This window comes from Tachyglossus aculeatus, chromosome 2, assembly GCF_015852505.1.
Source record: "Tachyglossus aculeatus isolate mTacAcu1 chromosome 2, mTacAcu1.pri, whole genome shotgun sequence".
NCBI lineage: Eukaryota > Metazoa > Chordata > Mammalia > Monotremata > Tachyglossidae > Tachyglossus > Tachyglossus aculeatus.
This window is the reverse complement of record NC_052067.1, coordinates 34,171,623-34,188,446: the sequence shown is the minus strand read 5'-3', so window position 1 is coordinate 34,188,446 and position 16,824 is coordinate 34,171,623. Positions and strand designations below refer to the sequence as shown.

The 16,824-nt window shown below is 41.8% G+C and overlaps 1 protein-coding gene across 1 annotated transcript in view; it reads right to left on the bottom strand.

The window, feature by feature from the left end:
- Positions 1-16,824, bottom strand: part of LOC119922424 (collagen alpha-4(VI) chain-like) — a 78,105-nt gene that overhangs the window by 47,125 nt on the left and 14,156 nt on the right. Inside the window, 5 exon segments of the mRNA XM_038742271.1 lie at positions 868-960; positions 1,102-1,247; positions 3,712-3,790; positions 8,314-8,660; positions 14,978-15,529. Coding sequence (XP_038598199.1) covers positions 868-960; positions 1,102-1,247; positions 3,712-3,790; positions 8,314-8,660; positions 14,978-15,529 — 1,217 coding nt within the window.

The window sequence follows — 16,824 nt, the reverse complement described above, 5'->3', positions numbered from 1 at the left end:
TAACCAGCTCTAGAATGTGAGCTCATTGTGGGCAGAGAATGTGTCTGTTGTTATTTTGTACTCTCCCAAGTGCTTAGTACAGTGCTGCTTAGTTCAGTGCTTTACTCACAGCAACTGCTCAGTACATACAATTGAATGAATGAATGAATGAATGGACCAGAACTAAATCAAAGTGTTCCAATTCTTTGTCTCCACCCCACATTTTGTAGATTCACTGAAAAGCAGATAAACCACCCTTTTCCTCCAGGATACCCAGAGAGGATGTACCTGACACTCTATTCACGATTCAGGCACTTCACCCTGGGCTGTTCCTAGAGGTGTCGTTGATAACAAGGGGTAGAGCGAAGAGTGTTCAAAGATCCAAAGGGAACCCTCCAAATCACCTAACCTTTGTTTGAAACCCAGAGAGGGGCACCCCATTAGGAAAGTTTGTCTTTGGTAGTAGACAGATGCTGTACTCGCTCTTCATAAACCACAGATGAATTTTAGTCCAGTCACTAAGACATCAGGACCAAGAATCCGTGCCAGTCGATTATAGGACTAGCGGCTTGAACAACATCACTCATACTCTCTTACCTCTGCCGGGCAGTGGATGCGAGTCAGTTAAAGTTGCATGCAGTAATTTTTTGTACCAAACCCATTTATGCCCAAAGGGACCACAGTACAATCCTAAAGCCGTGTTGCAGCATCGTAGAACGGCACATGGCTACCTGAGTAGCTGCCAAGCAGTTAGAGTGGATAGGGTGAACATGGGAGAGGGAGTGGACACTGGGCATCTTGGGAACAGTGAAAATTTTAGCCAGGAGAGCATTTTTTTGGAAACCAGTCAAATTTTGGGACCCCGAGGCAGGTTAGGTGTCCTCTCACCTTTCTCCCAGGCTGTCCATAAGGTCCTCGGAAACCATCTTCTCCTAAACATTTCCCCAACAGTCCGCAGCACCTTCTTTCTGCAACAGTGTCCTAAAAAAAAAAAAATTGGAAATGCATACCATGCTTTCATTTGAAAAAGTAAATAAGGTCATTCCTTTAAATTACCTGTTTTTAAGGGATGTTCTTCTGTGAACTGGGATGGGTGGGATTTGATAAAATCAAGCAACTTACAAGTTGTTTCAGTAAAATCCTGGGCAGATCTTGCATTTTGATACTCAGAGGTTGTTTATAGTAATATCCTCTACCGAATTCTATCTCCTGCAATTCTTCTAAGTTCTGCACACCTTCCAAGCCAACTGCTAAAAGTGCATCGAACACTTTAAAAAAAGCAAATACACATATACTCACATTAACATTTTTTGAACATTACTGTGCCTCTGCCCACTCTCCAGAAGCCTAAGAATCTATCATTCCATACACATTAATCTTCTTGTCCCACAGTTCCCATGTTGTGATGCATGTGAGAGGAGAGAGCCCATAGATTTTCAATATTAATGATGTGAATTGTACAGTTTTATTAAAAATGATTTTCTCATGGCGTGATTTTGTATAGGTTCATTCTCAATTGGGTTTTTGTCTTTAGTTTTAGACTTCTTTTCCATTGCACTCGATGTCAGTTGGCTTTTGGTATCTCTCTCGGTTGTCTTGAGACTTAAGTTTCTCAAGAATGAATTGAGTTTTCATTCATTCGGGGTATTTTATTGCCCGTCTGTTCTGTAAAGAGAAATGTAATAGTGCTTGGGAGAGTGTGATAAAAGTAAAGGACTTGGTTCCCTGCCCTGAAGGAGCTGACAACCTAATGGAAGATACAGACAGATATATATTGTTTATTTTCAGTGGGAGTGTAAGAAAAAGTATAGTTACAACAGGTTATACAACTGACAAGAAAATGAAATATTAAATGGAAAACATAATCCAATATGAGTTGAGGGTGGCTGTCCCATCAGTGTGACTTGGTGTAGTGGAATTTAGTTGTAGATTGCTTCCTGGAGAAGGTGGGTTTTCAGGAGGGCTTTAAATATGGGGAGAGCTGTATTTAGAGGTTTTGAAATAGAAGAGAGTTCTAGGTAGCTGGAAGGGAGTTAGTAATGGGTCAGAGGCAGGTGAGGAAAGAATGAAATACAAGAGAAGATTAGCTGGAGAAGGGTGAAGATTGTGAGCTGGGGATCTACGGTTGAATGGGTGGAAATGTAAGATGAAAAGATCTGGCGGAAAGTTTTGAAGCCAATAGTCAGGAACTTCTATACGGTGCAACAACAGAATTAAGGAATATTCTTCTGAGAGTGTGAACCTGTCTGGATACAGTAGGTTGCAGTGTCAGAAGAAATGGTTGTGTACTTTCATGAGTGCTACAGTGCAGTGTCAGAAGAAATGGTTTTTCATGAGTGCTACAGTGCAGTTTTCCTTAATGTGGTGTTTGGGTTTTTTTATGGTATTTGTTAAGTGCTTACTATGTGTCAAGCACTGTTCTATGTGCTTGAGGCAGATACAAGTTAGGTTGGACACAGTCCCTGTCCCACATTGAACTCATAGTCTAATTAGGAAGAAGAACAGGTATTGAATCCCCATTTCACCGATGAAGAAACTGAGGTGCAGAGAGGTTAGATAACCTGCCAAAGTCTCAGAGCAGACCAGTGGCAGAGCCAGAATTGGAACGCAGATCTTCTGCCTCCCGTGTTCATGCTCTTTCATTCGTTTATTCAGTCGTATTTATTGAGCGCTTACTGTGTGCCAAGCACTTACGATTAGACCAGGCTGCTTCTCATCCATGCTGGTGTTCTGCAAAAACATGACCCCCACATTATCGAACTAAGTTTATAGGATAGGCCAAAGAGGGGAGAGACGGACGCAGGTATCGAGGCACCTCTCCTCTTCTCCCACTCCCTTCCGCATCGCCCTGACTTGCTCCTTTCATTCATCCTCCCTCCCATCTCCACAGCACATATGTATATATCTGCAATTTATTTATTTATATGAATGTCTGTTGCCCCCCTCTAGGCTGTGAGCTCATTGTGGGCAGGGAATATGTCTGTTTGTTGTTGTACTCTCCCAAGCGCTTAGTACAGTGCTTTGCACACAGTAAGCGTTTACTAAATACGACTGAATGAATGAGGTGTTCATTAGAGTTGAATCATAATGGTGTTCACAAATATGGAGAGGAAGGGGCGGATCTGTACATATTGTACATATTTACTATTCTATTTATTTTGTTAATGATGTGCATCTAGCTTTACTTCTATTTATTCTAATGACCTGTCCACATGTTTTGCTTTGTTGTCTGTCTCCCCCTTCTAGACTGTGAGCCCGTTGTGGGGTAGGGACCATCTCTATATGTTGCCAACTTGTACTTCCCAAGCGCTTAGTACAGTGCTCTGCATACAGTAAGAGCTCAATAAATACGATTGAATGAATGAATGAATGAATCTGGGAGCCACTGTGGAGAAAACTCCTACTGGATCGAGAGACCAAACATTGAGATAAGCAATTCCTCTCCTAACTATTCAATAGGCAGATTACATACATGAACAGGGAGGCAAGAAAATTGGCATATCCTTAATCAGCTTTTCAGATAAACTCACTGCAGTAGCGTTATCTTAGATTAATTTTAGAAAACACAAATTCATCATTCTAAATATGGGAAAAGCAATATATAGAAAAGTAATGGAAATCGAGGAAACACTGTAAATCAGTACTAGTAAGGCGTATGATCTGGGGGAAGGAAGATTATTAGTAAGAAATTAAGCAGCAGGTACAGCAAAAGAGGAATGTTTGTCGTGATACCTTTGGAATGAAGACTCATAGACGTTTCCTTTAGTTTCCCGACATCATCATCCAGTCCATCAGTAAACACGAGGAGAACCTGTTTCAAAAAATGTTGGCACATCTGATCAGTATACACCAAACCTGTCCTTTGCTGGTTTTCCTCCTATCTCTCTGGCCACTCATATTCACAGTCTCTTTCATGGGCTCCTGCTCTGCCTCCCACCCACTAATTATGGGGGTCCCTCAAGGTTCAGTTCTGGGGCCCCTTCTATTCTCAATCAATCAATCATATTTATTGAGCGCTTACTGTGTGCAGAGCACTGTACTAAGCACTTGGGAAGGACAAGTTGGCAACATATAGAGACGGTCCCTACCCAACAGTGGGCTCACAGTCTAGAAGGGGGAGACAGAGAACAAGACCAAACATATTAACAGAATAAAATAAATTGAATAGATATGTACAAGTAAAATAAATAAATAAATAGAGTAATAAATATGTACAAACATCTCCATCTACACTCACTCCCTTGAGAACCCATTCACTCCTATGGCTTCAACTACCACCTCTACGCGGATGATACCCAAATCTCCAGCCCCAAGCCCTGATCTCTCTCCCTCTCCGCAGTCTCACATTTCCTCCTGCCTTCAAGACATCTCTACTTGGATGTCCCTCCATCACCTCAAATTTAACGTGTCTAAAATAGAACTTCTTATCTTCCCACCCAAACCCTCCTGTCTTCCCCATAATTTTTCCATCACTGTAGATGGCACTACCATCCCTCCTGTCTCCCAAGGCCATAACCTTGGCATTATCCTTGAATCCTCTCTCTCATTCAGCCCACATATTCAATCCATCACTAAATCCTATCGGTTCGACGTTCACACCATGGCTAAAATCCACCTTTTTGTCTCCATCCAAACTGCTACCATGTTAATCTGATCACTTATCCTATCCGGCCTTGATTACTCTATCAGCCTCCTATCATACCCCATGAACTGGAACTCGTCACTCTGCTACCCGGATGATTTTTCTCCAAAAATGTTCAGGTCATGTTTCCCAACTCCTCCAAATGTTGCCCAGCCCACTCCATGTCAAACAGAAACTCCTGACCATTGGCTTTAAAGCCCTTAGTCACCTTGCCTCCTTCTACCTCGCCTTGCTACTCTCCTACTACAACCAAGCCTTCACACTTCGCTCTTCTAATGCTCGCTCCTTCTCCCTGCACCTCAATCTCGTCTGTTTCGCCGTTAACCTCTCGCCCACGGCCTGCCTCTGGCCAGAAATGCCCTCCCCCTCATATCCGACAGAGAATTACTCTCCCCCTCCCGCCGACTCCAAGCTTTATTGAAGGCACACAATAATAATAATAATAATAATGGTATTTGTTAAGCACTTACTATGTGCCAAGCACTGTTCTAAGTGCTGGGAGATACAAGGTGATCAGGTTGTCCCACTTGGGGCTCACAGTCTTAATCCCCATTTTACAGATGAGGGAACTGAGGCACAGAGAAGTTAAGTGACTTGTCCAAAGTCACACAGCTGACAGTTGGCGGAGCCAGGATTTGAACCCATGACCTCTGACTCCAAAGCCCGGGCTCTTTCCACTGAGCCACGCTACATCTCCAAGAGGTCTTTCCTGACTAAGCCACCTTTTCCTTTCCTTCATCTCCCTTCTGTGTCCCCCTTACTTGCTTCCTTCATTCATCCCCCCTCAGCCCTACAGCATTTATGTACATATTTGTAATGTATTTATTTATATCAATGTCTGTTTTCCCATCAAGACTATAAGCTCGTTATGGGTAGGGACTGTGTCTGTTATATTACTATATTGTACTCTCCCAAGTATTTAGTACAGTGCTCTGCACACAGTAAGCACTCAGTATATACAACTGACTGACTGAAGAGCTTTAAATGACCCTCGACAGTTGCTAAAGATACCCCACCATCACCACCACTAGCTCCCTGAAAACGAATCCCGAAAGTTTACGACGCAGTTGCATCTTCAGTAACACTGGGAAACCGTGGGTAGCGCAGAATGCAGTGACTCCTTTATTTTGAGTTTAGGGATGTTAGAAAATAATCCTTGTGGTCCCTGAAGTTCAAAGTGTTGCCCAGGCCAACTGTCTTTTAGGGATCTAAACTGAATCCTGGTGGCCCAAAACAATTACACCGTTGGAGTTATTTCAGCACTAGGAAAATCTGCTTGGACATTTTAAACCTTTCAGTTCTCCTCAACCAAGCAGGTGCTCTTCTCGTGGTAGAACATCAAATAAAGAATAAGGCTTAACTCAGGAAGAAAGAATGGGAAATTGAGTTTTAGAACAGGAAGATAGTATATATCTCGGAGGATCTTATACTATATGTTTTGATTAAAGTCATAAAATATCATTCATTGTCAGTCATATTTTTGGGTGCTTACTGTGTGCAGACCACTGTACCAAGTGCTTGGAAAGTACAGACAGCAACTGCCTTTTGGGGATCTCAACTGAATCCTGGTGGCCCAAAACAATTACACCGTTGGAGTTATTTCAGCACTAGGAAAATCTGCTTGGACATTTTAAACCTTTCAGTTCTCCTCAACCAAGCAGGTGCTCTTCCCGTGGTAGAACATCAAATGGAGAATAAGGCTTAACTCAGGAAGAAAGAATGGGAAATTGAGTTTTAGAACAGGAACATAGTATATATCTCAGAGGATCTTCTACTATATGTTTTGATTAAAGTCATAAAATATCATTCATTCAGTCAGTCATATTTTTTGAGTGCTTACTGTGTGCAGACCATTGTACTAAGCGCTTGGAAAGTACAGACAGCAACTGTCTTTTAGGGATCCAAACTGAATCCTGGTGGCCCAAAACAATTACAGTGTTGGAGTTATTTCAGCACTAGGAATATCTGCTTGGACATTTTAAACCTTTCAGTTCTCCTCAACCAAGAAGGTTCTCTTCTCGTGGTAGAACGTCAAATGGTGAATAAGTCTTAACTCAGGATGAAAGAATGGGAAATTGAGTTTAAGAACAGGAACATAGTATATATCTCGGAGGATCTTCTACTATATGTTTTGATTAAAGTCATAAAATATCATTCATTCAGTCAGTCATATTTTTTGAGTGCTTACTGTGTGCAGACCACTGTACTAAGCGCTTGGAAAGTACAGACAGCAACTGTCTTTTAGGGATCTCAACTGAATCCTGGTGGCCCAAAACAATTACACCGTTGGAGTTATTTCAGCACTAGGAAAATCTGGTTGGACATTTTAAACCTTTCAGTTCTCCGCAACCAAGCAGGTGCTCTTCTCGTGGAAGAACGTCAAATAGAGAATAAGGCTTAACTCAGGAAGAAAGAATGGGAAATTGAGTTTTAGAACAAGAAGATAGTATATATCTCGGAGGATCTTATACTATATGTTTTGATTAAAGTCATAAAATATCATTCATTCAGTCAGTTATATTTTTTGAGTGCTTACTGTGTGCAGACCACTGTACTAAGCGCTTGGAAAGTACAGACAGCAACTGTCTTTTAGGGATCTCAACTGAATCCTGGTGGCCCAAAACAATTACACCATTGGAGTTATTTCAGCACTAGGAAAATCTGCTTGGACATTTTAAACCTTTCAGTTCTCCTCAACCAAGAAGGTGCTCTTCTCGTGGTAGAACGTCAAATGGAGAATAAGGCTTAACTCAGGAAGAAAGAATGGGAAATTGAGTTTTAGAACAAGAAGATAGTATATATCTCGGAGGATCTTATACTATATGTTTTGATTAAAGTCATAAAATATCATTCATTCATTCAGTCGTATTTTTGAGTGCTTACTGTGTGCAGACCACTGTACTAAGTGCTTGGAAAGTACAGTTCAGCAATAATGAGAGACAATCCCCACCCACTGGGCTTACAATCTGGAAGGGTGAAGACAGTCACAAGAACACGGGCTTGGAAGTCAGAGGTTATGGGTTCTAATTCCGGTTTCGCCACTTGTCTGCTGTGTGACCTTGGGCAAGTCACTTAACTTCTCTGTGCCTCAGTTACCTCATCTGTAAAATGGGGATTGAAACTGCGAGCCCCACGTGGGACAGTCTGATTACCTTGTATTTACCCCTGCGCTTAGAACAGTGCTTGGCACATAGTAAGCGCTTAACAAATAGATAATAATAATAAATAAATGAACATGACATAGTGGATAGAGCACAAGCCTGGGAGTCAGAAGGTCATGGGTTCTAATCCTGGCACTGCCACTTGTCTGCTGTGTGACCTGGGGCAAGTCACTTCACTTCTCTGGGCCTCAGTTATCTCATCCGTAAACTGGGGACTGTGATCCCCATGCGGGACAGGGTCTGTGTCCAACTTGTATCCTTGCTTTTCTCGTATCCCCTTCAGCACTTAGTACAGTTCCAGGCACATAGTAAGCGTTTAACAAATACCATCATCATCATATGTACATAAATGCTGTGGCGCTGAAGGAGGCATAAATAAAGGGTGCAAATCTAAGTGCAAAATAGACTTACGTGCAACTTTTCTCATTCAGTGATAATATTGAGCAGATCCAAATCTTTTGTAAAGACAGCACACATGCACACGCAAACGCACACCCATTCACATATACACACCCGGGGACGGACACACACCTTGACTTTAGCGGAGTTCTGGTTAGTAGATGCCGCCCCCAAGGACCGTAGAAAGCCACCATTCATGTGCTGCTTGACTTTGTCCTGCTGAGCCAGGAATTCCTGGATGATTTCTTCACTGTACTCCTTAAATTCCGAGTTAAAGAGAAGCTGGCCGTTGGGAGCAGGCACCATGTACCGGAACCTGATGATGATCTTATTGTTGCCTCCACAGCTCAGGTTGGAGAAAGACGCTAGCTCCTGCAGTAGACTAGGCAGAACATCTCGTAGTTTCTGTTGCACTGGCCTTGATGGGCGGGTAATATCTATTGCTACCGATATATCTGTACTGCAACCTTCTAAACCTTCTGTGTGAAAGAAGGAAAAAAGGAAAATCAGAAGAAGTTGTCTCGTAGAACCTGATGATGATCTTATTGTTGCCTCCACAGCTCAGATTGGAGAAAGACGCTAGCTCCTGCAGTAGACTAGGCAGAACATCTCGTAGTTTCTGTTGCACTGGCCTTGATGGGCGGGTAATATCTATTGCTACTGATATATCTGTACTGCAACCTTCTAAACCTTCTGTGTGAAAGAAGGAAAAAAGGAAAATCAGAAGAAGTTGTCTCGTAGTTCCTTATTTGGGCTTCCGTGGGTGACCAAATCCAGTGTCATATTTGGTACAATTTGTGCATTTGGCTTGCAAATTAAAGCAGCTCAAACTTTGATTAAATCAACCTACATCGACTTCATTTCAGGAGGATTATAACCAGACCGCCAAGTGGGAGACTCCCTAAGAATCAAGTGATAATAATCACGTGTTGAAAATAAGTGCATTTGAAACGTAGAATCAAATGATAATAATCACATGTTGAAAATACGTGCATTTGAAACGTAGTGATGGCACGCTGGCGCACGTAGAGAGACGTTTCCTATTTAGCACTAGCGAGAGGGCTTCTCTCTCCTAGCCTATACGGAGCCCCAAGATGCCAGCTGCCGCTACACGCATTGGCATAGCCCTTGCTTAACTTACTCCATCATTTCCCATTTGCTGTCAACTGCTCTCCTCAGGGATGGAGGCTAGACATCACTGTAAAATGAGAGAGCGCTGTAGGAATTATCGGCATTCAAATTTTAAAAGGCGCTCGTGAAAGAGCCCTAAAAGGAGAGTGATTTACAAAGCCAACTTTGCACCCAAGATTTCAAGACTGCTTTGGACACAAGAAAATATGCAAGATTATAAATGTCAGAAACACGTGAAGTCTTGGACCAATAATGAGTTTGAAAAAACGCTGAGGTTCGGAATCATCCTGCACCAGGGATAATAATAACACTAATGATGATGGTAGTTGTTAAGTGCTTACTGTGTGCAAAGCACTGTTCTAAGCGCTGGGATGTATAGCTAAGGATTTTCATTGATAATGCACAACTGTTTAATATCAGATGTAATTACATTCTGCTAACTGAATACTGCCAACAATGTGCTGATATTGAGAAGTAGAAAAATAAAGTCATACCATCCCCTAATAGGAAGAAAAACAGTATAGCTAAGCATACAGATGCGCTTAGCCCAGTACTAGGCACGTAGTAAACACAGTACATGGCCTTAAAAAATTGGCCACCAAATGGGGCATTCAGGGACAAAAAAGGAATTTTTCCCGAGAAACATCCTTTCCTCAAAAAGCTCTCTGTGAGCCCGCTGTTGGGTAGGGGCTGTCTCTATATGTTGTAAACCTGTACTCCCAAGCGCTTAGTACAGTGCTCTGCACACAGTAAGCGCTCAATAAATGCAATTGAATGAAAATGAATGAATGCTTTGCACCTAATAATAATAATGATGGCATTTGTTAAGCGCTTACTATGTGCAAAGCACTGTTCTAAGCACTGGGGAGGGATACAATGTGATCAAGTTGTCCCACGTTGGGCTCACAGTCTTAATCCCCATTTTTACAGATGAGGTAACTGAGGCTCCGAGAAGTTAAGTGACTTGCCCAAGGTCACACAGCAGACTTGTGGCGGAGCCGGGATTCGAACCCACGACGTCTGACTCCAAAGCCCGGGCTCTTTCCACTGAGCCACGCTGCTTCTCTAAGCAGCTTAATAAATGTAAATGTAAATGTAAAATAATAACCTAGTAAGCGCTTAATAAATGCCATCACTGTTATTATTATTTTCTAGACTGTGAGCCCACTGTTGGGTAGGGACCGTCTCTATATGTTGCCAACTTGTACTTCCCAAGCGCTTAGTGCAGTGCTCTGCACACAGTAAGCGCTCAATAAATATGATTGAATGAATGAATAAAGTGGGCAGGAAGTAAGAGGGCTTCCTACAAACAGTTCATTTTGTGTGGTTGGGGGTTTTTTTTTGGATTTTTTTGTTTCGCTTTTTCATGGTTTTGTTAAGTGTTTACCATCTGCCAAGCACCGTACTAAGTGCTGGAGTAGATACAAGGTAATCAGGTTGAACACATCCCTGCCCCACATGAGGCTCACAGTTTTAATTCCCAATTTACAGATGAGAAGCAGCAAGGCGTAGTGGATAGAGCGCGGGCTTGAGAATCAGAATGCCGTGGGTTCTAATCCCGGCTCTGCCATTTGTCTACTGTGTGACCTTGGGCAAGTCACTTAAATTCTCTGTGCCTCAGTTATCTCAGATGTAAAATGGGGATTAAAACTGTGAGCCTCACAAGGGACTGTGTCCAATCCGATTTTCTTTAACCTTCTCTCTGTACCTTGATCTCACAGCGTGGCTCAGTGGAAAAGAGCCCGGGCTTTGGAGTCAGAGGTCATGGGTTCAAATCCCAGCTCTGCCAATTGTCAGCTGTGTGACTTTGGGCAAGTCACTTAACTTCTCCAGCGCTTAGAACAGTGCTTTGCACATAGTAAGTGCTTAATAAATGCCATCATTATTATTATTATTATCTATCTCGCCTCCAACCTCTTGCCCACATCTTACCTCTGGCTTGGAACACCCTCCCTCCTCAAATCAGATAATTGCTCTTCACCACTTCAAAGTCTTATTGAAGGCACATCTCCTTCAAGAAGCCTTCCCTGACCAAACCCTCCTCTCCTCTTCTCCCACTCCCTTCTAGGCCGCTTTTATTTTCTTCTTCATTCATCTTCCCTCCCATCCCCATAGCATATATGTATATATCTGTAATTTATTTATTTATTTATTATTCATTCATCTATTTATGTCTGTATTTACTTATATTAATGTCTGTCTCCCCCTCTAGACTGTGAGCTTGTCGTGGGGAGGAATGTGTCTGTTATATTGTATTCACCCAAGTGCGTTATACAGTGCTTTTCACACAGTAAGTGCTCAATAAATATAATTGAATAAATGGATAAATGATTGAGGTAGCTGAGGCACAGAGAAGCTAAGTGACTTGCCCAAGGTCACACAGCAGACAGGTGGTAGAGCTGAGATTAGAATCAGGTCCTTCTGACTCCCAGCCCCATGCTTTATCCACTAGGCCACACTGCGTCTTGAAAATAGCTGATAGAAAAACACTTTTAAAATGATTATTTGGCTTTGATTCAGTAGAAACAAAAGAAGGACCCTTATTTTGGAAAAGCAAGTTTGTTTCGGACTTTTACCCATGAGAAAGTTCATAGACGTGTGAGGGCAGTAAAGTCCAGCAACAGAACCAAGACCACGGACACACCTAACTATGAAGAAAGATGATTTTTTAAAGGTTAATTTGGAAAGAGCACTTTGAGGCTTAGCCTCTGGAAGAACTGAAATGTAGAAGCCTGAGTGGTGGTTGGGGAATTAGTATTTTTCCAGAATAAATGAGGAAAGTAGTTAAAGACTGGGGTCAGGCTGAAGTTAGTCTTTGAACGAGATTACAGCATAGAACATGGGCTCCCTTTCCTTTTTTAAGAAATTCACTGTTCTCTCCTCACCAGGCTAATGCTACTGCCAGGAAGGTCCGCAACAGGAAAGGCCTAGTCCCATTGTTAGACAGTGTATTAGATTAACCTTCCTACCTCTAATTTTATTTCTCATGGGAGTGGAATTATATTTGTTCTACTTTACATTAAAGTGGGAAAATATTCCCAATCCACTGCTTTCAATTAGACAACATGTAGACTGGCTCACTCTCTAATTTACTTATTTTGAAGTCCACTTATATAATCAGTTTCGGCTCCAAAAAGAAACTGGAGGGAAATATAATGCTAAATAGCCTGCGCAAAACTCAGTGAATTATGATGAGTAAGATTATCCTCATGACTCCAATTGCGACGACCATTCATTAACTGGGGAATAACAAAGTGGAGATAATTAAAATAAATCCTCCGTTTAAAAACAACTGCAAATATTCATTTTCTTTTAAACCTTAAGGGATGGGACAAAAATAATGTAATTTCTGAATTGAAAGAGAAATACGAATTTGGGGCTGATGAGGAAACAATTTAAAAGATTTGGATTGAGCCAGGCATTGAAAGAGTTGCATGATACTTCTTCACCAGTGCACACCGTTGGAAGATTGGGTCACTTCTACCATAAAAGATCAGCACTTCACCAAAGGAGAGACGAACAGACCATGTCACAGTCTCTTCCGTAACTAGAATGGGAAAGAGGGGAGGAGTTTCCCTACACATCCCTGGTGAGCGTGTTACTGCACCTTCCTGAGACAGAGCGGAGAATCAGGGTCAATGATAACGGAAAACTTTGCTGTGAATATGTCACTACAATTTACGGGGGGTAGGGAAGTTTGAGAGATATTGACAACCATTGTCTCGACTGTTGCCAGTTTTTCGAAGTCTCCCATTAGGAACACTATTTTTGGAGCCGGTGATGTCTCGCAACTCAAAGCCATTTGAAACTCCAATACCAATGGCAAAGATGATGATCCCCTCCTTTCTCAGGGCAATCACTGCTTTCACCGTGGAATCATTGAACCTCTCTTTGCAATCACTACCACGTTCTGCACCACACCTAGGTTTTTCCAGCTCCCGTTGACGGGTTCAAAAAGGCTACTGATGAACTTCAGCTCTTTGCCAGTGAGGTTGGTTTTTCCCATTTGGGAGAGTACAGTGCTCTGCACACAGTAAGCACTCAATAAATACGATGGATTGATTGATTGTGACGATGAAGAAATGGATCTCGTGTTTCTGATTAGTGAGTCAATCCGTTGGTTGTATTTATTAAGTGCTTACTGTGTGCTGAGCACCGAACGAAACATTTCGGAGAGTACAGTATAACAATATAACAGACACATTCCCTGCCCACAGTGAGCTTACAGTCTAGAGGGGGAGATAGACACCAATAAAAATAAATAAATTATAGATACGAACATAAGTGCTGTGGGGCTGGGAGGAGGGATAAATAAAGGGAGCAAGTCAGGGTGACACAGAAGGGAGCTGAAGAAAAGGAAAAGAGGTGGTCAACTTGGGTTCGGGGGCCCAAGTAAAATTTCAGTAATATTCCTTCTGAAGAATAGGATCATGTTGAGCCACACTAACTTGAGTCTTGTCCTTTGGAATGGCAAAACTGCCTACCAGCTGTTTCTTGAAAGCCTTCAAGGTTGTGAAGTGTCTGGGTGCGATGCCTGATGACCCACTGGCCTGGAACTCCCTCCTTCCTCAAATCCAGGGGAGATTTACTCCCCCCACACCCTCCGTCAAAGGCTTATTGGGAGCACATCTCCTCCAAGAGGCCTTCCCTAAACTCTCTTTTCCTTTTCTTCAGCTCCCTTCTGTGTCACCCTGACTTGCTCCCTTTATTTGTTTCTGGATGGCCACACTGGTTAAATGGAATGGCGAAATGAAGCTTGAATCACTCTTTAGACCGTAATCAAATTGAAATAGCTGTATTATCCAGGTTATGTGTTGTTCCCATTAAAAAGACAGCAGATTGGTGATACCTTCTTATTTAAAGTCTGGAAATTATGTTTATAATTTTATAATTATAAAATATAATATAATTATATTATATATATAGCATATATATAATATAATATAATTTATAATTATGTTTATTTGCCGAGTTTTAATTGTCTCAAGTCTTCAGTGCCTTAGAGGTTCACCCTGCATAACCCGACAGTCTAGCCTACTTTCTTGAAAGGGATCATCAATCGCATTTATTGAGTGCTTACTGTGTGCAGAGCACTGTACTAATCAATCAATCAATCAATCGTATTTATTGAGCGCTTACTATGTGCAGAGCACTGTACTAAGCGCTTGGGAAGTACAAATTGGCATCACATAGAGACAGTCCCTACCCAACAGTGGGCTCACAGTCTAAAAGGGGGAGACAGAGAACAGAACCAAACATACCAACAAAATAAAATAAGTAGGATAGAAATGTACAAGTAAAATAAATAAATAAATAAATAAATAAATAAATAAATAGAGTAATAAATATGTACAACCATATATACATATATACAGGTGCTGTGGGGAAGGGAAGGAGGTAAGACGGGGGGATGGAGAGGGGGACGAGGGGGAGAGGAAAGAAGGGGCTCAGTCTGGGAAGTACTTGGGAAGTACTTGGGAAGTACAAGTAAGCATCATAAGCACTTAATAAATGCCATTATTATTATTATCAACATCAAACAAAACGTTGAATTGGTTGCACACAGTAAGCGCTCAATAAATACAATTGAGTGAACCTCTCGTAAACACTGGCTGCTTGGGGGAGCCCACGGGATAATTCAAAGAAACAGTACATCATTACTTACCGGGGGTGCAGAGCTTAAAAGAAAGTTTCTTCTTCAGGAAAATAAGTGAATCAAAGTCTTTTTCATAAAAAACCTGGTCCTCAGACCCCGTGATCTCCAGAAGCTGGGTTTTATTGGCCTCCAGTACACCAATGGCAAAAATGGTAATGCCTTTATCCCTGAGTGCCTTGGCTGGGCTTTCAACAGAATCCTGGGCTTCCCCATCAGTGATCACAATCAGATATTGAGGTCCAGTGGGTCTCCCCCCTCTTGAAGGGTCAAAGTAAGGCAGAGTAAATGTCAGGGCCTGTCCAGTCCGGGTGCCAGCTTGAATTTGCTGGATATCTGAGATGGCTCTGGAGAGATCTTCTTTTGTGGTATATTCATTGAGCATAAACTCCTTCTTAGGGCTTGAGCTAAACTGAAGAACTCCAATCCGGACATTCTCGGGCCCGATGTTTGACCTGTTCACCATCAGCTTCATGAACTCCTTCATTTTTCCAAATTGACTTTCTTTAATGCTTTCGGAGCCATCGATCAGGAAGATAATGTCAGCTTCCATGTTCTTACAGGCTGTAAATTGGATAATGAAAGAGGACTGTTAAGTTCTAGACTGTAGATTCTAGCCTGTAAGCTCCTTGAGGGTAAGGGAGTGTGTCTAGCAACTCTATTATACTGTAGTGTCCCAAGCCCTTAGAACAGTGCTCAGCACGCAGTAAGCCCTCGGCAAATACCATCGATGGACTGAATTAAGATCTTGAATTCATTTAGCTATAAAATCTTCTTGGAGATTTACAAAAATCCTGTAATTGTTGTGATCCAGTAAAACCTCTTTGGATATCAGAGAGTGGCCTAGAACGATCCCCCATTATTTAACGTACCAGTGAACCTAACTACCTTTGGTACTTACACATGAAACCTCGTATCTTAGGTTAGAGCACACAATTTCTGTTACATATTCAAAACCAAAACAACGCTTGCTATCAATACTCTTATGAGATCCACTTGAAATGAATAGCGCAGGGCTTTAAAAAAAAATAAAAAAGATTTGAGAGAATCCAACCTCCGCTTAATGAATGTTAGTTCTCCAAGTTGTTTACCAACTAACTCATTGGCAAGGAGTTGGTAACCGGCATTTTGACTTCTCAGGGAACGTGTCTGCTAAATTTCCCTTGTACTGTAATAATAATAATAATGGCATTTATTAAGTGCTTACTATGTGCAAAACTGCTCTAAGCACTAGGGAGGTTACAAGGTGATCAGGTTGTCCCACCGGGGGCTCACAGTCTTAATCCTCATTTTACAGATGAAGTAACTGAAGCACAGAGAAGTTAAGTGACTTGCCCAAAGTCACACAGCTGACAATTGGTGGAGCTGGGATTTGAACCCATGACCTCTGACTCCAAAGCTCCTGCTCTTTCCCCTGAGCCATGCTGCTTCTCTTGTACTGTACTCTCCTAAGCGCTTAGAACAGTGCTGTATAAATAGTAAACACTCAGTAAATTGATTGATTCAGAACCATTCACTTTTCTAATGTCAGGATTTTCCTTGCATACGCAAGATAGCAGATCCCTGACAGTAATCTCCAGTTTGATAAGGGATTCATTCAATCGTATTTATTGAGCTTACTGTGTGCACAGCACTGTACTAAGAGCTTGGAAAGTACAATTCAGCAAACACATAGTACAATTCGGCAACAGATAACGTTGTTATCTGTTTGGATTGCTTTACCGAGCTTTTCTTGTATATCAAATTACCCTAGAAATTTTAATCGGTATGCAGAATTCATAGCAGATGCCTAAATCCTTTTCTAGCAAGAGAAAGAATAGTCTGGATTGTCCAAATTCAGAGGCTTCTTCCTTGGGGCT